This window comes from Oncorhynchus nerka, linkage group LG10 (genome assembly GCF_034236695.1).
Source record: "Oncorhynchus nerka isolate Pitt River linkage group LG10, Oner_Uvic_2.0, whole genome shotgun sequence".
NCBI lineage: Eukaryota > Metazoa > Chordata > Actinopteri > Salmoniformes > Salmonidae > Oncorhynchus > Oncorhynchus nerka.
In genome coordinates, this window is record NC_088405.1 from 33,432,186 (window position 1) to 33,456,163 (window position 23,978).

Consider the following 23,978-nt stretch of genomic DNA (forward strand, 5'->3'; position numbering starts at 1 on the left):
GGCTGTGCCAGGTGGAGATTATAACATAAAGAGATGGCCAAGATGTTCAAATGTTAATAGATGATCAGCAGGTTCAAATAATTATAATCACAGTGGTTGTAGAGGGTGCAACCCTCAGTACCTCAGGAGTAAATGTCATTTGGCTTTTCATAGCCGATCATTCAGAGTTAGAGACAGCAGGTGCGGTAGAGAGAGAGTCCTTCCTAATACAAAAGGCCATTGTGTAGATCTGCCTGTATAAGGTGCCTCTCCTCCGCTGCCCAAAGGCACATGTTATGCAGCATCACTGCACGCTGCTTTTTGTCCCCCATGCTGTTGGACACCTGGGACCAGACTGGATGGTCTTGCTGGAAACTCTTAGCACGTTCAAAAAGCGAATACTGGAACAATATTTCTAACATAAGAATGTGGGGAATGGTCAGAGACGATCTATAGAACACTAATGTCATATGTGTTGTTATTTTGTGATGTCATTAAAAACGTTATAGAGGAAATACTGTAACTTGAAAAGTATACACACTATATGCATAAAGTTTTCATCCAATATGTTGTGCATATAATATGAAAAATTGTGAAGTATTTTTAAGATAGGGACATGATTTTAGGAGCCATAAGAGATAATAGTTTTACATAACTTTGTACAAATAAGTAGCCACACCCTGAGTGAGGTCAGAGAGTATGTCAGCCTGACGGAACGAGCCCCTTTTGACCAGAGTGCATAAAGTCTTAAAAAAATAAATAATAATAAATAAATAATAATAACAATAAATCAACCTCCAGACCAGAACATCGCCAGGCTGCAGCTGCCCTTGTAAAGTGGTTTGAACCCATAATACCAACACGAGGGGAGAACAAAACTCCCCTCCCAAACAATCACTGGTACAGCTGATTAGCTGTCCTGTGCCAAGTTTTTTAAATATACTGCATATATATATATATATTTCACCTTTATTTAACCAGGTAAGCTAGTTGAGAACAAGTTCTCATTTACAACTGCGACCTGGGCAAGATAATGCAAAGCAGTGCGACACAAACAACAACTCAGAGTTACACATGGAATAAACAAGCGTACAGTCAATAACAAAATAGAAAAAAGAAAGTCTATATACAGTGTGTGCAAATGGCGTGAGGAGGCAAGGCAATAAAAAGGCCATAGTAGCTAAGTATTTACAATTTAGCACTCAATTAACACTGGAGTGATAGATGAGCAGATGATGCTGTGCAAGTAGTGATACTGGTGTGCAAAAGAGCAGAAATGTAAATAAAAACAATATGGGGATGAGGTAGGAAGATTGGATGGGCTATTTAGAGATGGACTATGTACAGGTGCAGCGATCGGTTAGCTGCTCAGATAGCTGATGTTTAAAGTTAGTGAGAGAAATGTAAGTCTCCAGCTTCAGCGATTTTTGCAATTCGTTCCAGTCACTGGCAGCAGAGAACAGGAAGGAAAGGCGGCCAAAGTAGGTGCTGGCTTTGGTGATGACCAGTGAGATATACCTGCTGGAGCACATGCTACGGGTGGGTGTTATTATCGTGACCAGTGAATTGAGGTAAGGCGGAGCTTTTACTAGCATGGATTTATAGATGACCTGGAGCCAGTGAGTCTGGCGACGAATATGTAGCGAGGGCCAGCCGACTAGAGCATTCAGGTCGCAGTGGTGGGTGTTATAAGGGGCTTTGGTGACTAAATGGATGGCACTGTGATAGACTGCATCCAGTATGCTGAGTAGAGTATTGGAAGCTATTTTGTAGATGACATCGTCGAAGTCGAGGATCGGTAGGATAGTCAGTTTTACCATGGCAAGTTTGGCAGCATGAGTGAAGGAGGCTTTGTTGCGAAATAGAAAGCCGGTTCAAGATTTGATTTTGGATTGGAGATGTTTGATATGAGTCTGGAAGGAGAGTTTACAGTCTAGCCAGACACCTAGGTATTCCTAGTTGTCCACATATTCTAAGTCAGAACCGTCCAGAGTAGTGATGCAGGTGGGTGCGGGCAGTGAACTGTTGAAAAACATGCATTTGATTTTACTGGCGTTTAAGAGCAGTTGGATGCCACGGAAGGAGTGTTGTATGGCATTGAAGCTTGTTTGGAGGTTTGTTAACACAGTATCCAAATGGCTGCACAGTATCCAGACGGCTGCACAGTACTGTCTTTTATCGATGGCGGTTATGATATCGTTTAGTACCTTGAGCGTGGCTCACCCATGACCAGCTCGGAAACCGGATTGGGATTCCCACCGTACGGTGGGATTCTAAATGCTCAGTGATCTGTTTATCAAATTGGCTTTCGAAGACATTAGAAAGGCAGGGCAGGATGGATATAGGTCTATAACAGTTTGGGTCTAGAGTGTCACCCCCTTTGAAGAGGGGGATGACCGCTGCAGCATTCCAATCTTTAGGGATCTCGGACGATACGAAAGAGAGGTTGAACTGGTCATAGAGGTTGCAACGATGGCGGCAGATAATTTTAGAAAGAGAGGGTCCAGATTGTCTAGCCCAGCTGATTTGTACTGGTCCAGGTTTTCCAGCTCTTTCAGAACATCTGCTATCTGGATTTGGGTGAAGGAGAAGCTGGGGGGGCTCGGGCAAGTAGCTGCAGGGGATGCGGAGCTGTTGGCCCGGGTTGGGGTAGCCAGGAGGAAAGCATGGCCAGCCGTAGAGAAATGCTTATTGAAATTTTCGATTAACATGGATTTATCGGTGGTGACCATGTTACCTAGCCTCAGTGCAGTGGGCAGCTGGGAGGAGGTGCTCTTGTTCTCCATGGACTTTACAGAGTCCCAAAACGTTTTGTAGTTAGAGCTACAGGATTCAAATTTCTGTTTGAAAAAGCTAGCCTTTGCTTTCCTGACTGACTGCGTGATTTGGTACCTGACTTCCCTGAACAGTTGCTTATCGCAGGGACTATTCGATGCTATTTCAGTCCGCCACAGGATGTTTTTGTGCTGGTCAAGGGCAGTCAGGTCTGGAGTGAATCAAAGGCTATATATTTTCTTAATGTTTATGAAAGGGGCATGTTTTTTTAAGATGGTGAGGAAATTACTTTTAAAGAACGACCAGGCATCCTCGACTGACGGGATGAGGTCAATATCCTTCCAGGATACCCGGGCCAGGTCGATTAGAAAGTGTTTTAGGGAGCGTTTTACAGTGATGAGAGGTGGTCGTTTGACCGCAGACCCATATCGGATGCAGGCAATGAGGCAGTGATCGCTGAGATCCTGATTGAAAACAGCAGAGGTGTATTTGGAGGGCAAGTTGGTCAGGATAATATCTATGAGGGTGCCCATGTTTACAGATTTAGGGTTGTACCTGGTGGTTTCCTTGATAATTTGTGTGAGATTGAGGGCATCTAGCTTAGATTGTAGGACTGCTGGGGTGTTCAGCATATCCCAGTTTAGGTCACCTAACAGAACGAAATCTGAAGATAGATGGGGGGCAATCAATTCACATATGGTGTCCATGGCACAGCTGGGAGCTGAGGGGGGTCTATAACAAGCAGCAACAGTGAGAGACTTATTTCTGGAGAGATTAATTTTTAAAATTAGAAGCTCGAACTGTTTGGGCATAGACCTGGAAAGTATGACAGAACTTTGCAAGCTATCTCTGCAGTAGATAGCAACTCCTCCCGCTTTGGCAGTTCTATCTTGACAGAAAATGATGTAGTTGGGTATGGAAATCTCAATCTTTTGGTGGCCTTCCTAAATCAGGATTCAGACACGGCAAGGACATCAGGGTTGGCGGAGTGTGCTAAAGCAGTGAGTAAAACAAACTTAGGGTGGAAGCTTCTGATGTTAACAAGTATATAGAAAAGCTAATTTAAGAGCGACGGGAAGAATCATCTATTCTGTAGTTCTGTTCAAGACTACATGACAAGTCATTGTAGCCATGGGCAACTAAGGAAATTGTGGCCTCTTGTGGACAATCAGAGCCATACAAGTGGGCCGCGGAAAGGCCCAGCCAACCCCTTTTCCAAGAAGCCTTGGTTCCGACAAGTAAACGGAGAACCAAGGCATTCTCACGTAAATACATTCGCGATTTCTTACTCCATGTGGGCAGCGGTTTGTGTACAAAACATATACAGTGGGGCAAAAAAGTATTTAGTCAGCCACCAATTGTGCAAGTTCTCCCACTTAAAAAGATGAGAGATGCCTGTAATTGTCATCATACGGACACTCCAACTATGACAGGCAAAATTAGAAAAAAAAAAAAAAAAGGAAATCACATTGTAGGATTTTTAATGAATTTACTTGCAAATTATGGTGGAAAATAAGTATTTGGTCAATAACAAAAGTTTATCTCAATACTTTATTATATACCCTTTGTTGGCAATGACAGAGGTCAAATGTTTTCTGTAAGTCTTCACAAGGTTTTCACACACTGTTGCTGGTATTTTGGCCCATTCCTCCATGCAGTGCTCCTCTAGAGCAGTGATGTTTTGGGGCTGTTGCTGGGCAACACAGACTTTCAACTCCCTCCAAAGATTTTCTATGGAAGGAGGTTTTCACTCAAAATCTCACGATACATGGCCCCATTCATTCTTTCCTGTACACGGATCAGTCGTCCTGGTCCCTTTGCAGAAAACAGCCCCAAAGCATGATGTTTCCACCCCCATGCTTCACAGTAGGTATGGTGTTCTTTGGATGCAACTCAGCATTCGTTGTCCTCCAAACACGACGAGTTGAGTTTTTACCAAAAAGTTATATTTTGGTTTCATCTGACCATATGACATTCTCCCAATCTTCTTCTGGATCATCCAAATGCTCTCTAGCAAACTTCAGACGGGCCTGGACATGTACTGGCTTAAGCAGGGGGACACGTCTGGCACTGCAGGATTTGAGGGCCTGGCGGCGTAGTGTGTTACTGATGGTAGGCTTTGTTACTTTGGTCCCAGCTCTCTGCAGGTCATTCACTACGTCCCCCTGTGTGGTTCTGGGATTTTTGCTCACCGTTCTTGTGATCATTTTGACCCCACGGGGTGAGATCTTGCGTGGAGCCCCAGATCGAGGGAGATTATCAGTGGTCTTGTATGTCTTCCATTTCCTAATAATTGCTCCCACAGTTGATTTCTTCAAACCAAGCTGCTTACCTATTGCAGATTCAGTCTTCCCAGCCTGGTGCAGGTCTACAATTTTGTTTCTGGTGTTCTTTGACAGCTCTTTGGTCTTGGCCATAGTGAAGTTTGGAGTGTGACTGTTTGAGGTTGTGGACAGGTGTCTTTTATACTGATAACAAGTTCAAACTGGTGCCATTAATACAGGTAACGAGTGGAGGACAGAGGAGCCTCTTAAAGAAGAAGTTACAGGTCTGTGAGAGCCAAAAATCTTGCTTGTTTGTAGGTGACCAAATACTTATTTTCTACCATAATTTGCAAATAAATTCATAAAAAATCCTACAATGTGATTTTCTGAATTTTTCCCCTCATTTTGTCTCTCATAGTTGAAGTGTACCTATGATGAAAATTACAGACCTCTCTCATCTTTTTAAGTGGGAGAACTTTCACAATTGGTGGCTGACTAAATACTTTTTTGCCCCACTGTAGTTACTGTGAGAGTAGTTTCTAAATGTACTAAAGTCCCTCTCTGCCCCCCCCCCCTCTCCATATATTTTGTGACAAGCCGTCATATTGTGTTTCTATCATATTAAGTTTCTAGTCAATAACCTAAACAGTGTCTCTGTGTTTATCCTACGCTATTATTTAGTTAGCTAGTAAATCAATAATTTTGACCAATTTGTGTAGTACTGAATCATAAGTAAGGCTGGGTTTTTTGCAGATGCAAGGAGGATACAGCGTTCATTGGCACCGCCAAGGGGTGGCCACGGCAATCCTGATACAATCGCTTGCCCCCCCTCGCCAGTCGCATATGCATAATATATTTTACAAGAGGTACTATTAATTTAAATCAATAATGTATATTTTTCATAATAGTCCAGATGGCAGTCTGCCTCCCGGACAGCAGCAGCTGAGCATCATCGGAAGCTAGCCTAGCTGGCAGCTTCCTGCAGAGTTGAGTTGAGACTGCTAACGGGTAAGTATGTCATACAATACTACTTATAGTAAAAAAAAAAAAGTATTTATTCTGTAAACTGTTCGTTTTTTGACAATGTCGAATTACCTAGCTAGCTAGTATATATATGTTAGTTAGCTAATTAAATTAGGTATTGGGGGGGGGGCTTAGCTAGTTAGTTTATGCCGGTTTAAGGTTACTCTGAAGCATAGTGAGTGTTAGCTAACTATAGTTAGAGTTATCATAGCTTTCTAGAACGATTTTCAAACCGCTTGATGAATTTAGGACTGGCAGATCATCTACCTAGCTGACATTATGGGCTGGTATAGCGTTAGCTTACTAGCTACGGTTACTCACTGTAGCTATGTCAATTTCCAGACAATGAAGAGAAAGTCCACGGATATCTCTTATTTCTTTTAAGAAAAATGGTACAGGGGAGACGCAGCCGACAGGGGAGCAGCAGCAGAGGGTTAACGTTAGTGAGGATGCAGTTGAAGATGATGATAACATCATTGAGCAAGCCAATGAACAGGCAGAGGCAGCAAGAGAGCATGACAGAACAGAGGCAGAACATGACAGTGACGCACAGGCAGCATCAGTGACAGAGCACAGTAAAGAACAACAGACCGCAGCATGGCACGAAAGTGCGGAACAGGCAGCAACAACAGTCACAGAGGTTGACAACCATGCGAGGCAGGACTCAGCTTGAGCTATTCAACCCGTTCCTGGACCAACAGGTGAAGTTGTGACAGTGCCCCTGATAATGAAATGGATGGCTAGAGAGTAACGTTATCTGGATAAATGTATGGTTATAACGTCTACATTGAGTTATGAGTCATGACATAATCACATAAAGCCTTCTGATTCATGTTTATTAGTAGTTGAGTTTGAATAGTCTGAATAGAATTGTCTATAGGCCGATATTACAAATGTAATCGGTAATTAAAATGGAGAGGGGCTAGCTACTCATGTTATTATTATTATTATTATTGTTAATATTATTTTAAAATTAGAATAACTGATTTAGCCTCTTCTTTCATCCTAGATATATCCCAGTCAAGAGCAGAGGGGCCCAAACAGCCACATCTGAAGTTTTTCCCGCGGACGGTACAGTAAGCATAAATGACTGGAATACTCTCAGAGTAAAGACTATGCCTACTGCTATGCGTGCTGGCACTTCAGTCTCCCCTCAGGTGATTCAGTGTTTACATCTGAAGAGGGGTTCAAAAATGGACAAAAGCAACTTACAAAGATGGGGGATTTGTAGGCCATGACAAATCAGAATCACATACTAATGCTATGTGTAGAGTCAAGACGGGCTAGGGACATAAATCTTTTAAGATTTTATGGATGTGTTTGCCAAAAGACACAGCAACAGGCAAATAAAGCTGTATTGAAAAGAATGTAGCCTAATAAAGCAGGGATATGAGTAGGTTGTGAGTAGGCTATAGTAAAATGTACATTGTCCATGATAATGCTTTTTTTTTTTTTTTTTCATTTTTGGACATATATAATATTTTTGTTTACAAAACACCTAAATAAAGCTGTATTGAAAATAATAAAGCAGTATTGGCCTCTGTGTGATGTTTTTTAACTTTTTAAACATTAACTGTAAAATAAGAAACCAAAGTATATCAGTATTCATTCCTTAACTCTCATATTGACATAGTTTTCAACTAGCCTATATACTACAACAGCATAATAGAATTGCTGTGAAATTCATTTATGGCTTTTGGTTTTGGTGTGCCACCCCAAGATTTTCAGTGGCCCCATCTGGCCACCACTATTAAACATTTCTGGGGGCGCCACTGCAGATAGAACAATGGGTTAGGTATTTAAAAAAAACTTTGACCGTACTCTGCGGAACCGGTATCGTTGGTCAGTCGTGTCAAAGTTCGCGGGACATATTAATGCATTGGATTTTAGATATATGATCCTAAGGGGTAAATGTTTCATGAAGCGATTTCATATCTCAATTCTGAACAATTTTATTGTGAGTGAAAATGTAATATGATCTTACTCGTGATCATATAATCAAGTCTTCCCTCTTTCGATGTTCTGCAAACCAAAAATAGAAACACTGTTGGATTTTCAATATATCAGATCCCCCTGTCTTTAACATTAGTTTCATCCTCTTTGGCGCGAAATCATGAAGCCCCACCTCCTTAATTCTACAGTCAGTCATCACACAGACAGACTGCTGCATGCTTGTGTAACTTCTTTGTATAACTTGCTATATCTAGCTAGTTCTTCCTAAAATAAATATCCCGGGGAAATAGTTTATTTTGCTACATATCTAGTTTGGAAGGTTTTCCCAATATGAGTTGGTAAGTCCTGTATTGTTTCAAAACGGTCTTTGTGCATGCAGCTACCGTTAGATTTAACCTAGGGCTAGGCTAACGTTAACGTTAGTAGCACTAGCTAGCTAACGTTAAATCGCTATGATGTCGGTAACGTTAGTGTAGTGTTTCGTAGCTTCAAGGCTAGCTAGCTAGCTGAACTGTTTACTTGCCACACAGTTTACACATGCACGGTTATTTGTCTCACTCCCATTCATGTAATATTTACTCAACAGCGTAAAGGAAGAAACCCGAAGCATGTCTCCTAATTGTCCAAAGCCTAACGAATCTGAAGAACCGCTGGGTACAGCTATGGAGGAGACTTTGCCTGAAAATGGTAAGTGAAGACACTCATTATTGGCCATCCGTGGCTTACTAACTTGTAGTAGCTACTACCCTTAGAGGTTGGCAATTCTTCCTTTCATATAAATTATAACCATATACGATATATATAGAAAAGTATCTGGACACCCCTTCAAATGACCCTTTGCTGACAGGGGTATAAAATCGAGCACACAGCCGTGCAATCTCTATAGACTCAACATTGGTAGTAGAATGGCCTTAGTGAATAGCTGTGACTTTCAATGTGGCACCATCATAGGATGCCACCAATTCAGTTCGTCAAATGTTTTGCCCTGGTCAACTGTAAGTGCTGTTATTGTGAAGTGGAAAAGGGTAGGAGCAACAACTTCTCAGATGTGAAGTGGTAAGGCCACACAAGCTCACAGGTACGGAACCACAGAGTGCTGAAGTGTGTAAAAAAACAAAAAACACCTGTCCTCGGTTGCAACACTCACTACCGAGTTCCAAACCGCCTCTGGAAGCAACTTCAGCTTAATAACTGTTTGTCGGGAGCTTGTCAAAGGAGGTGTTTCCATGGCAAAGGAGGCATGCACAAGCCTAAGATCACCATGCGCAATGCCAAGCTTCGGCTGGAGTGGTGTAAAGCACGCCGCCATTGGACTCTGGAGCAGTGGAGTGATGAATCACTCTTCATCTGGCAGTCCGCCATTCGAATCTGGGTTTGGCAGATGCCAGGAAAACGCTACCTGCCCCAATGGATAGTGCCAACTGAAGTTTGGTGGTGGAGGAATAATGGTCTGGGGCTGCTTTTCATGGTTCGGCCGAGGCTCCTTAGTTGCAGTGAAGGGGAATCTGAATGCTATAGCATACAATGACATTCCAAATCAAATGTTATTTGTCACGTGCCGAGTACAGTAGGTGTAGACCTTACCGTGAAATGCTTACATACAAGCCCTTAACCAACAATGCAGTTCAAGAAATAGTGTTAAGAAAATATTTACTAAATAAACAAAGATAAAAATAAGTCTATATACAGGGGTTACCAGTGCAGTGGGACATTCTAGACGATTCTGTGTTTTGTGCCAACAGTTTGGGGAAGGCCCTTTCCTGTTTCAGCATGACAATGCCCCGTGCACAAAGCGAGGTCCATACAGAAATGGTTTGTCTATCATGTGGAAGAACTTGACTGGCCTGCACAGAGCCCTGACCACAACCCCATCGAACACCTTTTGGATCAATTGGAACGCTGACTGCATGCCAGGCTTAATGGGCCAACGTCATTGCCGACCTCTCTAATGCTCTTGTGGCTGAATGGAAGCAAGTCCCCGCAATTTTACAACATCTATTGGAAAGCCTTCCCAGAAGAGTGGAGGCTGTTATAGCAGCAAAGGGGGACCAACTCCATATTAATGCCCAGGATTTTGGAATGAGATGTTATGCGAGCAGGTGTCCACATACTTTTGGTCATGTATTGTATGTTAACCATATAACATCTCAGCAGCTGCAAGTGTGGAAGCTGAAGATGTAGTGTCTGCAGTTGTCATCACAAAAGAGATGGAGGAAGAGGAGAAACAATTGATGGAGAAAGGAGAGAAACAAGAAGAGGAGATAATGAAAAAGGTTAGTTTTTGTTGTTGAAAAACAGTCTGAATAACTGTAGTGATGTTGTTGGGATAATGTAATGTTTTCAATGGCCAACATTACCCTCTTTTTTTCCCCCCAAGGCTCGAGAAGCTCGGGAGAAGGAATCTCATGACATTCGCTTCAAGAGGCTGCAACACTTGCTGGAGAAAAGTAACATCTATTCCAAATTCCTTCTTACCAAGATGGAGCAACAGCAGCAGGAGGTAAGTCCTAATACCAGTGGAGTGGAATATTAGAAGTACCCCTTGCACAGCTCATTGTACAACTACTACCTATCCATAGATGTGATTTGATCATGTTACAGCTAATGAGTTACAGGTGAACAAATACAAATGAGAACATGAATCTAGGCAGTCACTACCTAAGCTCCTTAGCTTTGCTGTTTCCAGGCCTCCTTTGGGGAGTAATTGCTTTCCAACTCTTGCGATTGTCTGAAAAATGCATGGAAACGCATACAGTACCAGTCAAAAGTTTAGACACACCTACTCATTCAAAGGTTCTTTATTTTTACTATATTCTACAACGTAGAATAATAGTGAAGACATCAAATCTATGAAATAACACATGGAATCATGTAGTAACCAAAAAAGTGTTTAAACCAAAATTTGAGATTCTTCAAATTAGCCTTGACGACAGCTTTGCACATTCTCTCAACCAGCTTCACCTGGAATGCTTTTCCAACAGTCTTGAAGGCTGCTTTTCCTTCATTCCAACTCATCCCAAACCATCTCAATTGGGTTGAGGTTGTGTGATTGTGGAGGCCAGGTCATCTGATGCAGCAATCAATCACTCTCCTTGGTCAAATAGCCCTTACACACCCTGGAGGTGTGTTGGGTCAGTGTCCTGTTGAAAAACAAACGATATCCCACTTAAGCGCAAACCAGATGGGATGGTGTATCGCTGTGGTAGCCATGCTGGTTAAGTGTGCCTTGAATTCTAAATAAATTACTGACAGTGTCACCAGCAAAGCACCATCACGCCTCCTCCTACATGCTTCACGGTGGGAATCACACGTGGAGATCATCCGTTCACCGTCTCACCAAAAATCTCAAATTTGGGCTCATTCGACCAAAGAACAGATTTCCACCAGTCTGATGTCCTCTGCCTGTGTTTCTTGGCCCAAGCAAGTCTCTTCTTCTTATTGGTGTCCTATAGTGGTTTGCAGCAATTTGACCATGAAGGCCTGATTCACACGTTCTCCTCTGAACAGTTGATGTTGAGATGTGTCTGTTACTTGAACTCTGAAGCATTTATTTGGGCTGCAATCTGAGGTGCAGTTAACTAATGAACTTGTCCTCTTCAGCAGAGGTAACTCTGGGTCTTCCTTTCCTGTAGCAGTCCTTGTGAGAGTCATCATAGCGCTTGATGGTTTTTGCGACTGCACCTGAAGAAACTTTCAAAGTTCTTGAAATGTTCCAGATTGACTGACCTTCATGTCTTACAGTAATGATGGACTGTCCTTTCTCTTTGCTTATTTGAGCTGTTCTTGTCATGTGTTATTTCATAGTTTTGATGTTGTTGCTATTATTCTACAATATAAAGAAACCCTTGAGTAGGTGTCCAGACTTTTGACTGGTACTGTATATCTACCCAAGTAGTCTGAATAGTATTTGAAAAAGCAGTGTTTAACAGTACATTTTCCCTATATACCCAGGAAATACTGAAGAAAGAGAGACTGGAAAAGACACACAAGGTGAGTGAGTTTTCCATTCCTGTGTGTTTTTGTTATGTTTCTGTGATTTATTGCTGCCAGCAGCTCCTTAATCACTAAACATTTAACATTTTCTTGCCACAGGGCACTGGCAAAAAGACTGGAAGAGGTAGGCAGCACTTGTGTCCTGTTACTTTGCATCATGACCATTGAAATCCTCTAGTTGATGTCGAAAAACAATTTTATATTGACGATATCCAACAGAATTTGTCTTTCTGTTTTTTCAGTTGAAAGAAAGAAAAGGGAGAGGGAGGAAGATTACAAAATCGCTGATGTCATGTCTAAAGAGGTAAGAGGTGACCGTCTCTTTTTGAAATGTAGACGAATGCCTATTTCATGCTATTCAACCTTTTTTGTTGCATATGTCATCCTTTTTTTGTTTCAGGAAATTATGTCCAAGGCCAAGAAACCTAAAGTGGAGGATGAGGTAAAGGCCTTTTGTTTATACACCGCAATGAGCATTTTTTTAAAAACTGATTGTTACTCTTAGACTCAAGAACTTGGGAGAGTGTTGATGAGTCCCAGATGCTCTAATGCCAATATATCTGTCCGTGAATAACAGGAGGTCCTTGGGAAGAAGAAGCTAGAAGCGGCGGACATTGAAAAGATGAGTGACTCAAATGCTGACATCAAGGGCCGTCTGTCGGAGGCTGTGAGAGACAATGCCAAACAACTGCTGGACCCAGACAGGAAAGTGAACGGGCAGGCCGTGCCCGCCCAGCAGCCCCTGCTCTTCACTGGGGGAGTCATGAGGTCGTACCAGATAGAGGGCGTAGAGTGGCTCAGGGTAAGTGGGCTGTTGATTATGCCCATTTTGTTTGATCATAGAGATATTTCATTATAACCTTGGTGTGTATTTTGTTTTCTCCAGATGTTGTGGGAGAATGGTATTAATGGGATCCTGGCAGATGAGATGGGTCTGGGGAAGACCATCCAGTGCATCGCCCACGTGGCAATGATGCTGGAGAGAAAGGTGCTGGGACCCTTCTTGGTAGTGGCCCCCTTGTCCACTCTGCCCAACTGGATCAATGAGTTCAAGCGCTTCACTCCAGAGGTAAAAAAAACAACAACAAAAACACTCCTCCCTAAAAAAAAAACTCAAAGTATTACAGAAGTTGTGCAATTGAATGTCATGTGCATCACCGATCAATTACTGTTTAAAAAAATATATATATATATATTTCACTGTTCAATTCCTTGTTCATCTTGAATGGTAAGGTGTCCGTACAGCTGTACCATGGGCCTGCTAAGGAGAGGATGTCGTTGTTAAAGCAGATTCGTAAGCCCCAGGGGCCTCACAACATGTGCCCTGTGGTGGTCACCTCCTTTGAGATTGCCATGATAGACAGGAAGTTTCTGCAGGTAGGCCCAACTCCCCTACTCATCATGTAAGCTGTAAAAGTTGCATGTATTAAAGTTGTGCAACCTATTTAACCCATTCAGCATCTCACTGATAACCGCCTTCTGCTGTTCCTCCCTAGCGCTTCCAGTGGAAGTACCTGATCGTGGACGAGGGCCACAGGATCAAAAACCTGAACTGCCGACTGGTGAGGGAACTCAAGATGCTGCCCACGGACAACAAACTGCTCCTGACAGGCACGCCGCTGCAGAACAACCTGGCTGAGCTCTGGTCGCTGCTCAACTTCCTCCTGCCTGAGGTCTTTGACGACCTCAAGAGGTAAGGGACATGTCTGTCTATGTTTGCCTCTACTGTTGGAATGGGACTATACAGAATGTTTTTATTTTGCCTTGTAAACTTAATTGCACTTTACTTATCTCTACAGCTTTGAGTCGTGGTTTGACATCGACACCATTGGATCAAATGCAAAACAAGTTGTGGCTAACGAACGAGAGCAGAACATCCTGCACATGCTCCACCAGGTACGCCCTCTGACTGACTAGCTCTGCAATTCACTGGGGAAGGTTAAATGGTTAAACCTTTAGGGAGATTGTCCATAAACTCTCTTTCATCTGCAGATTCTGACACCGTTCCTGCTACGACGACTGAAGTCTGACGTGACGTTGGAGGTGCCGCCCAAGAAAGAGATTGTTGTGTACGCCCCACTCACTGCCAAACAGGAGTCTTTTTACACTGCTGTGGTCAACAAGACCATTGCCAAAATGCTGGGCCAGGAGAAGGTAAGACCTTCAGTTCACTGCTACACTGTCATATGGTTATACTATAGAAAAACAAGGGTATAGAATGGAAAATAAATATTGCAGACTTCTGAGGCCGTGCTTTGTTTTGAAAGATGTTTCTAAGAGACGTGTCCCCTTTCAGGGGGAGGCCCCAGTGGTGCTGACGACCGACGGCAGGCCTAAGCGCAGGACCAGGAGGCCTGTGGACTACAAAGAGACTGATGGTGACACGCCCTATGACCTGGAGAAATACCTGGAGAGGGTTCAGAAGGAAGCAGAGCTGAGGTCAGAATCTCCTCTACTATGGTAGTGTTCTGTGTGACGCAAACTATGCTGTGCCCATAAATGGGATGATTATATTGTTATGGTCATATCAATTGTAGTTTATCAAGTCTGTGTAATTTCTACATTTTTTGTGAATGTCAACTGCATTTTAATGTCACCTCTTAATATAAATTAACCATAAAGACTAGAGTTTGCCATTTGCCCCCGCTGTGGTGTAACGTATCGCTCCTCTCCAGCCCCGCCCCGGTGGTGGACGTGCAGATGCCCCTGGACTCCCAGATCAACCTGAAACTGCAGAACATCCTCATGCTGCTGAAGAGGTGCTGTAACCACCCCTACCTCATAGAGTACCCACTGGACCCAGCCACTCAGGGGTTCAAGGTAAAGGCCCTGCTGGATTTCAATGGCTACTGGCACAAAATTATTTTTCTAAATGACACGGCCAATGAATGTTGTGGGTGCATTCATGACTTCTCATCGCAGCTAAGTAGAGGCTTTTGTCAGCGCGTTGGGAGTTGGACTGTCATCTGGTGTAGCTCATTTGTAAATGCATTGTCTTGTTTCACCTTCAAATCACTTTCCCCTGCAGATTGATGAGCAACTGGTGCAGACCTCTGGGAAGTTCCTCATTCTAGACAGAATGCTGCCAGAGCTGAAGAGGAGGGGACACAAGGTAAACTGACAAATTCTGTGTCAAGTGTTGGGATTTTAATACCCCAACCTTTTTTGCTTGAATATGTATTTATTGAGAGATGTTTGTGACCACTTCTGACTCGACATTGCGGACAAACAGGTGCTGATTTTCAGCCAGATGACGTCCATTTTGGATATCCTAATGGACTACTGCTACCTGCGTGGTTACCAGTACAGCCGACTGGACGGGACAATGGCTTATGCCGACAGAGAGGAGAACGTGAGTCTACTCCCCACAAAGGAATTACCCTTAAAGCACTCTGCCATGAAGCAGTCCTACAGCTCTTATAATCATCTCTCTCCTTTCTTGTGCTGTGCAACTATCCCTCCATATTTTCTTTGCAGATGACAAAGTTCTCGTCTGACCCAGAGGTGTTCCTCTTTCTACTGAGCACCAGAGCAGGTGGCCTGGGCATCAACCTGACTGCTGCTGACACGGTCATCATCTTTGACAGTGACTGGGTAGGTGTAGAACTCATGCTCTCTGGATGAGCGCAACAAACGTTGCCTACTACTATTTGTTTGGTACCTACTGGTCTTGTTTCCATACGATAATGAATGGACTCTTCTTCTGTCAGAACCCCCAGGCAGACCTGCAGGCCCAGGATAGGTGCCACCGCATCGGGCAGACCAAACCAGTGGTGGTGTATCGCCTGGTCACTGCCAACACCATCGACCAGAAGATCCTGGAGAGAGCCTCAGCCAAGAGGAAACTGGAGAAGATGGTCATTCACAAGAGTGCGTAGAGTACCACATCCAGGACACAACTATTACATTGAGGGAAATCTAAAACCCACATGAATTAAAGATGTATTAAAGCAGGGATGGGCAACTGGTGGCCTGGCCCCCTTTTTGTAGGCCCATGGACAAAGTTAAAATGGTAGAATACACATGGTGCAATTTGGAAATGTTGTTTTGAATCAGCAGTTTCTCTTGTCAGTCACTAACGGTCACTCACCCTTGTCAGCGAACATTTTTTAGGTTGGTAAATTAGTCTAGCCATCTCTGAACTTCTAGTAGTCATGGTTGAATACTGACCAGGGGGCCCACATTGATTTGGTTAGTCACACTCACTCAGATGTAATTTTTCCACCCTATGACAAAATTTGTAGAATTGCAGGAAATTAACTCAAACTTAATGTTTATCTGCTGTCAAGAGGGGCTGCTAAAATGTTTTGCTAACAAGGGGTGGGCGGGCAACAATTTTGCTATGGGCACCCCAAATGCTAGGGCCGGCTCTGACTGCACATGTGAGTATGCAGACCCACGAGCCACTGCTGCCGCTCATGAGTAGTTCAGATCTTTATTGGCGGCCCCCAACCCCATCAGTTGCCCCTCCCTCCCTGCAGTAGAGACGCTAAATATTTCAGAACTGAGTATTGTAGCTTTAAAAAAAAAAAAATATTAGGTGCATGTGTTCATATTTTGGTACCTTTTTTAAAAATGTTCTTATCTTCAGACAAATTCAAAGGAGGAAAAGCTGAGCTCAAACAGACCAAGAGCTGTGTTGATGTGTCTGAGCTGATGGATCTTCTCAGCGCAAGAGATTACGAGAAGTACGAGATTGTCGATCAATGTTCATTATGAAACTCACTAGAGGAAATGTCAAATGCATAGTAAGTTGGTCAAAGTCTATTGTTATCTAATGACCGTCTTTCTCAGGGAGGTGAAAAGCATCACGGGGAAGGTCATTAGTGACGAGGACCTGGAGTTTCTGCTGGACCGCAGTGACCTACTAGGTGAGTTCGATTAAAAACACCTGTCATGGAATGGGATGTCGTGGTGCTTTCTAGAATACTCAGATCCTGTGTCCTTTGTCGGCATGCTTTACCACTGTAGAGCTCCGGTGCCATCCCCTGTAGAATGGCCCCCTGACGAACCCTCAACATCTGTTGTCATTATAAACCTAGCTTTTGTTTGGGCTCAATTGTATGAAATGTAATCATTTGGCTCCTTCCAGACAAGGCCAAGAGGAGCTCAAAACAGAAGGTTGGAGTCTTCAAGGTTATCGAAGCCAAGGAATCATCTGAGATCAACTTGACCAGAGTTTGAAGAAGACGAGCTACTCCTAAAGGCATAACCAAAAAGATCTTGAGCTAGATCCTAAGGGTCCACAACGCTGCTGTTGGTTATAATACTGAAACCAGAAGACTTACTCAAGCCGTCCTCCTAAAACAACTGTTTTTATACTTGAAGAAAGTGTATTTCATTGTAAAGTTTATGCGTCTGTTATTAACTGCCTTTTTGTTGAAGTTTATTTTTGTTGTAGAGTTTGTCAAATGCTGTTGGTTATAGTGGAGTCTGTAACCAGGGAGACTGAAACTAAAGTATTCTAACAGCTTTGACATCTTTCTTACCTGCCATTGTTATTATTGTTGTAGAGTTGGATACTCTGGACTTTTTTTAACCACTTTAGGTGCAGTGATTCATTTACTTGGAAGTCATTTTTTTGTTAAAAAAACAAACACTTTTGCATTGGAACCAATTACTTTTCACAATACATGCTAAAGTAAATGCTGTACTCATATCTTGTTCAGTTCACTAAATGGGTTAATTGATACTGTATGTTGGACCAGAACTCCAAGCACTTTTATGTAAGGAAAGGTATTTCTTTACAAGCTGAGACCATTCCCTTTTAATTGTTTTGTATGCAACCCCTTTAAAAAATAAACTGTATCACCTGAATGTGTTATGGTCATGTGAGTTCTATTCCTTATAATAGTGGAACGTAGTGCTGCTTACGTACAGACGGTCTGTGTCAGTAGGCATGTGCCAAAAAAGATTAATGTGCCTTTTGAAAAGGTTATGCATGTTTTCACATGTATGAAAACAATGTTTGATACATATGTAATGGTTGGGGATCAATAAGTGACCCACCAAACAGTTCACATACTTAATCAGAGTAAAACAGCTATAGAAAAGACCAGTGATGGAAAAAGTACTCCTTTGTCATACTTGAGTAAAAGTAAACACCTTTGAAAATGACTCAAGTAAAAGTGAGTCATCCAGGAAAATACTACTTTAATAATAAGATTATTTGGTTTTAAATATACTTCACGTATCAAAAGTCAAGGTATACATTTCAAATTCCTTATATTAGCCTAACCAGATGGCACCATTATCTTATTTTAATGTACAGATAGCCAGGGGTACTCTCCAACACTCAGACATCTTTACAAACGAAGCATTTGTTTTTAATGAGGCCGCAAGATCAGAGCAGGGATAAGTGCATGAATAAAAAGTACATTATTTTCATTAGGATTGTAGTGAACGTCAAATATAAATAGTAAAGTACAGATATGACTTAAGTACTACTTTAAAGTATTTTTACTTAAGTACTTTACACCACTGGAAAATACTGGATCTGATGAGTACAGCAGTCATTAAAAGCACATTCTGTCATTCAAAAGTCAGTAATTGTTAAACAGTGTTGAATTCGCTTGCACCTGCTCAGTAGGAGCTAGTGAGCACATCCTCCATTCTCTCCTAAAGCCTCTGGTGTCAGGGTGCTCAGCCTTGCACACACATTACTGGGGTGTGGTCAAAGAGGACACTAACCTGGCTGGTGCATTTTCAACTTCTCTGCTCGGACTTGTAAGACTACCTCTAAAAAAGCACCGAAAAATACTAGTACGGCAGTAACATTTTGTTTCAACACTGGAATTCAGCTGATTCTTTAGTAAGGACTATTTTGTGGTAGGGCAAATCTTTCCTACTTGTTTTTAAAATAAGGTGTTTACAGTTACAGTTACTTTTGTACAGTAACTTTACTGGATCATTGTCATACGTGTTCCATAAGACTCCGGTCTAACTAAACCATGGAATGTCTGAAGTTAGTTCTGCAGTATTTTCAGTCCAACCCTGCATCGTACTGGCCCTGATCTGCATCGTACTGGCCCTAATCAGTGTGAACCTCTAAACCAGATTTGACTTCAACTGCCCCTGTATTCCACAATATAACAAACTCTACGCACTGGGGGTGATGTTTGTCCCACCTTTAATATTCTTCTTCCTGGGAATCTTGGTCAATCGACACACGGGAATCATGATGGAAGAATGGTTGAGACCCATTGGGAAGAGAAGCAAAGATCATGCCATTGTCAAGTGAGTTTTCAAGTGCTGCTGTCAAACCACCTCATGTTCCTGTGTTTACTACCACCATTACCACTATCATCACAGCTTTTAGTCCAACAACTACAACTACTTCCTGTAATTATTGGGATGTTATAACCCTCTCCAAGTACATGTTCTCTGCCATGATGCATAGGGCTCTACTGGCGCCAATGGTGTGGATTCTGGTCACTCTGCTGGATGGGAAGATCTTCATCTGTGCTTTTGGCATGAGTGTAGACCCCAAGCCGTTCTCTGGTAAATATAACCACAACACCTTTTAATGACAGTATAACCTTAACTAATAGCAGACTGTATCTCCAACTCTGACTTTGACCCAAGCCCTCACCCAGAGTAAAACTAGTCTTGTCTAGTCTTGTAACATTCTAACTTGGACTCAAACACTAACTTTAACTTAGTTGTACTCTATTTTTCCACAGGCATGCCCGACAACACTGGCCTGGACCTGGTCTAGCTCATGGCCAAGGTGTCTTGCGAGGAGGACTTGGTCTTCAGGAATATCACATTCCGTAAAGCTGTTTCACGATACGTGCGCCGCTACTCCCAAGTGAGTGTACTCCCATTTTAAAGTAACCCTGAAACTCATGTCTTTACTTTGCGTATTTGAGTTGATGGGTTTAATATTCAAATCGGCAAAAATGTGGTTGCACTGTTCAGGTAGGTAGGGTTTTGTTAGTCACTTGTACACTCAAATCCTACTCCTAATGCAGGGGTGTCCAAAACAATCGTCCTCCATTCTCTATTCCGAATGCTAACGCTTTATACTATACTTCCCTGACAGGCGATTGGATGGTCTATCCTCCTCTTCTTCATTATTTTGGGTGCACTGGGCCGTCTCATCAAGCCCTGCTTCAATGACCATGCCACCAACCTTCGGGCACGCTACTGGAGCAACTACCTAGACATCGAGCAGAAGCCCTTCGACTAGACGTGCGTGCTGCGGTTTTGCCCGCAAGTGCGTGGTGCAGTATTTCGAGGGCATGCGGGAAGACGCAGTGCGAGGACTGCCTCTCTCACCCGAAGTCAGGTACAGGACGAAAGAAGATATGGTGGAAGAGGAGGAGGAGAGACTCCATGGGATTACCCAGCAAGAACAGATGGATCAGCTGCTTCAAACATGGTTCCAGTGTAAACCTGAGCTGGATGTCACTAGAATGGCCTACAGGCCTAGAGTGTGTGTCACCTGGGAGGACGACAATGGAAAAACCCTCTACTCAGACGTTTAGATGTGTGTGTGATTGTGTAAATAGTACTGATTCGCTTATTACTGTTTTCCATGGGCTGCATAATATAGAGTGTACCTAGAAACTATGTGCCTGGGGGTATTGGAATGTGCTGGGATTTAGACTGACTTGTTCTGCATAGTTCATTTTACATACTGCTCAACTCCATGGATATCAGACAGATGCAAATTAGAGATGGACTGAGTTATTCAACACTTTAAATTATGCTAGTTATTGTTCAAAAGGTACCTGGTACTAATGGTGATAGATTTAATGAATCCCAAAGTAATTCACTGGTTACTACTGTGTAATTACCATACATGTGTTTTGGTAAACAACTGGTCATGTCTGTACTGTAAAATAAAGTGCAATTGTTTATATTTTATGTGTAGTTTCTTAGATGTAGTCAGTTGCTCTGAGATAGTAGTCAGCTTGCAGCCACCATGTTGCTCTGTGATCATTCAACATGTGTTTTCAGTTCAAAAAAGAAAGAGGAAACCGGAGGGCAGTTCCCGACGATGAGTCACTGAACATGCCCAGACCCCAGACAACACACACGAAGAGGAATGTTTCTCCCCCCGAACCTACCAGCATGGACTCTTTGGTACTTTAGGAAATCATATACCCATTTTTGCTTTTACTCACAGATTTTGTTTTTCAAACCGTTCTACACAAAAGAATGTACCTCAAATATCCTATCTCCCGGCTATAGAATGTAAGTTTGCATGACTTCATTGATTCCAGATTTTCTTCTCTGTTCTTTTCCTGTGGAATCACATGGCTTCTGTTAAGGCTTTAGCTCCACACAGAATGTGCTAGTATGAACCAATGCTAAAGTTATGCAGTTGATCTGCGTCAGTTTACCAGGAAATACATGTATAAACATAATTTTATGTTCTTCGATAAAATTAAATCCATTAGTCAATTAAGTAGGCATTCCCAGTTGTTGCAGCCTCAATTACCAGTGCATAGAATGCTCTTATCGCCATATTATCTTACCGGGCAGCTCAGATGACAAAGATCTCATGTGTCTCCCTCACTTTCTATAGCGTGACTCCCCAGTGTGCAAGCTCCAAAATAGGAAAACCCTCCATTGCTCTCCAGTGTCAGACAACACACCAAACATTTCAAAATGGCTGCTCTCATCACAGAGAACTTCAAGTTTGTCTCGCTCTTCTTCAAGAGCAAGGACGTAATGATCTTCAATGGCCTGATAGCCCTGGGCACGGTGGCCAGTCAGACCATGTACAACATATTTGCCTTCGACTGCCCGTGCTCCTCCGGGCGGAACTATCTCTATGGCCTGGCAGCCATCGGGGTGCCCGCCCTGGCATTCTACCTCGTTGGCATCATGCTGAATAAGAGTACCTGGGATCTGGTGTCTGAGTGCCGCCTCAGGAGGTGCCGGAAACTATCGGGGGCGGCTGCCTTCGCCGTCCTGGGCACTATCATTGGCAGAGCGGCCGTGGCTCCAGTGACGTGGGCTGTCATCTCACTGCTACGTGGGGAGGCCTATGTCTGTGCCCTCAGTGAGTTTGTGGACCCTTCAACCTTGGAAGGTTTTCCCTCTGGACAGGGGTTAGAGGTCATGGCCAGGTTTCCCTGTAAGTCCACGGTCCCACAGGAGATGCAGGGCTTTTGGGCGGAGATTGAACGCCGGCTGAAGTACGAGTCTCAGGTATTTAATTTGATCTAAATCCACTATTCCATTTTCTTTTCCTGTGTGTATGATAACACTATGTTTGTGGCATTATAGCTGGTGGAAAGAGGAAGTACAAATGCAAATTATTTATCACAGTGTCATTACATTAAATGGCTTATCACTGCCCTTGTGTTTCCTGAATTTGTTTCTTGGTTAATTCGGCTTCTCTTCCTGTGGGGATTTGTCATGGTGTTGTTTCTTTCAGCTGCTAGGGTGGCTGATGGTGGCGGGGATGGCAGTGGTTCTGTTCCTCCTGCTGTGTATGAAGCGCTGCTGCTCTCCCCTGGGCTACCAACAGGAGGCGTACTGGTCCCAGTTCCGCTCCAACGAGCACGACCTCTTCCAGCGCACGGCCGACGTGCACTCCCGTATCCTGGCTGTTGAGAGTGTTAAGAGCTACTTTGGCTTCGTGGCCCTGGAGAAAGAGGAGAAACAGCAGCTGGAGGAGCACCAGAATGCCAGCCCCATCTCTAGTACAGAGTGGAACCGGATCACTGGGATCTGCTTGTACAGAGAGAAAAAGGGATTGCCCCTCTATAGCCGCCTCAACAAGTGGGCCCAGTACAGTGTGGAGAACAACATAGACGCCATGGAGAAAGAGATGGACACTCTGAGCTGACTGGCACTGGACACCCCAGTGTTCTTCAGCCATGATCCTGGGAACCCACTGGGAGTGCAGGCTTTTGTTCCAGCCCAGCACTGACACATTCAACTAATTAACTTAATAGTCAAGTCCTTGATTAGTTGAAAGAATCAGGTGTGTAAGCACAGGGCTGGAGCAAAAGCATGTCCACCTGATGTGTCCCCAGGACCAGGGTTGAAGAACACTGACCTAGGTAGATTAGTCTTTTACTTGTATTATCCCACATTTGTATTTATTACACCCTTCGGCTAGTGATGGCACCTGATATCTATTGGAAGTAAATTGGAATGGACTCAAATATGGATTGAACTAATGTTCCCAACGTTACACTGTCATTGTTCCCCATTTACTTCTGCTCTCTTCCAGTTTTCACATGGTTGTAATGGTTGATAAAGGACGATAGTCCAAAGTATTTTTTCGGAGTTTGTGTTCATATGCTTATTGTGTCTAGTTCAGGGTCCATGTTTAACAGAACATTTTATGGAGGTGTTTTACCCTCCCTCTCAATAAGAGACAAGCTCTCAGACTAGATGGCCTGTTACTGTAACATCCTGCACTTCCAAACATCAGCTGGTAGACAGAGCACCGTTTTCTCTGTCAGGATTCAGTTCTGTTGCTTTTTTCTTCGTAATTTTCCATAAAAACGACCTATTATGCCTGTCATCCTGGGTATCTTTAAGATAGTCGCTAAATCTGTCTGTGTCTGTGTCTGTCTCTGTCTCTGTCTCTGTCTCTGTCTCTGTCTCTCTCTCTCTCTGTGTGTGTGTGTGTGTGTGTGTGTGTGTGTGTGTGTGTGTGTGTGTGTGTGTGTGTGTGTGTGTGTGTGTGTGTGTGTGTGTGTGTGTGTGTGTGTGTTTATCTGCTTGTCTCTCTGACTATCAGATTCACTGGCTGCCTGATTGTCCGACTGTCAAACCCATCTGATTGTCTGCTTATCTGTACTTATCTGTATCTGAACTCATCATGAGAGGCCTCAGTTGCTCGCGGGGCTGAGTACCCATATGCCCTCCCCACCCCCGGCCCATCCCTGGTCTAGAAGCCGTTCAAGTGTACCTATCTGTTTGCCTGTTTGTCCTCATGTCTGTCTATGTTACCATGGTCGAGTTCCTGCCCAACTGCATTGCATCAACCAATAGTTGCGTGCCACCACTGCCACGTCA

At 43.3% G+C, this 23,978-nt stretch overlaps 2 protein-coding genes and 1 pseudogene across 3 annotated transcripts; all 3 read left to right on the forward strand.

Annotated features, from left to right (window-relative positions):
- The first annotated feature begins 8,174 nt into the window (after window positions 1–8,174).
- On the forward strand, window positions 8,175–17,804 carry LOC115135180 (lymphocyte-specific helicase-like). 2 transcript variants are annotated; one of them, XM_029669593.2, is made up of 23 exons: window positions 8,175–8,332; window positions 8,581–8,681; window positions 10,146–10,267; window positions 10,372–10,494; window positions 11,946–11,984; window positions 12,087–12,111; window positions 12,230–12,291; window positions 12,388–12,429; window positions 12,565–12,789; window positions 12,874–13,056; window positions 13,221–13,364; window positions 13,484–13,680; window positions 13,787–13,883; window positions 13,980–14,141; window positions 14,284–14,426; window positions 14,663–14,807; window positions 15,016–15,099; window positions 15,220–15,339; window positions 15,465–15,581; window positions 15,698–15,857; window positions 16,579–16,675; window positions 16,782–16,858; window positions 17,080–17,804. In XM_029669593.2, exons 1-23 carry the CDS (start codon window positions 8,325–8,327, stop codon window positions 17,169–17,171), a joined length of 2,565 nt encoding a protein of 854 aa, XP_029525453.1. In that variant the 5' UTR covers window positions 8,175–8,324; the 3' UTR covers window positions 17,172–17,804. The 2 variants fall into 2 exon arrangements, with proteins under 2 accessions (XP_029525453.1, XP_029525454.1); XM_029669594.2 differs by having other exon boundaries at window positions 10,149–10,267.
- A 1,133-nt stretch (window positions 17,805–18,937) lies between these two features.
- Window positions 18,938–20,808, forward strand: LOC135573679 (calcium homeostasis modulator protein 3-like; annotated as a pseudogene).
- A 173-nt stretch (window positions 20,809–20,981) lies between these two features.
- Window positions 20,982–23,240, forward strand: calhm2.1 (calcium homeostasis modulator family member 2, tandem duplicate 1). The gene is made up of 3 exons (XM_029671939.2): window positions 20,982–21,188; window positions 21,523–22,151; window positions 22,381–23,240. The coding sequence occupies exons 2-3, from the start codon at window positions 21,606–21,608 to the stop codon at window positions 22,792–22,794; spliced, it is 960 nt and encodes a 319-aa protein (XP_029527799.1). The 5' UTR covers window positions 20,982–21,188; window positions 21,523–21,605; the 3' UTR covers window positions 22,795–23,240.
- The last annotated feature ends 738 nt before the right edge of the window (window positions 23,241–23,978 follow it).

Bases quoted from the DNA above. Each gene is read 5' to 3' on its own strand.
- LOC115135180 (XM_029669593.2), top strand. The intron at 10,268-10,371 runs GTTAGTTTTTGT...TTTCCCCCCAAG, and splicing joins AAGAGGAGATAATGAAAAAG to GCTCGAGAAGCTCGGGAGAA. The intron at 12,112-12,229 runs GTAGGCAGCACT...CTGTTTTTTCAG, and splicing joins TGGCAAAAAGACTGGAAGAG to TTGAAAGAAAGAAAAGGGAG.
- calhm2.1 (XM_029671939.2), top strand. From the start codon at position 21,606: ATGGCTGCTCTCATCACAGAGAACTTCAAGTTTGTCTCGCTCTTCTTC. The intron at 22,152-22,380 runs GTATTTAATTTG...TGTTTCTTTCAG, and splicing joins GGCTGAAGTACGAGTCTCAG to CTGCTAGGGTGGCTGATGGT.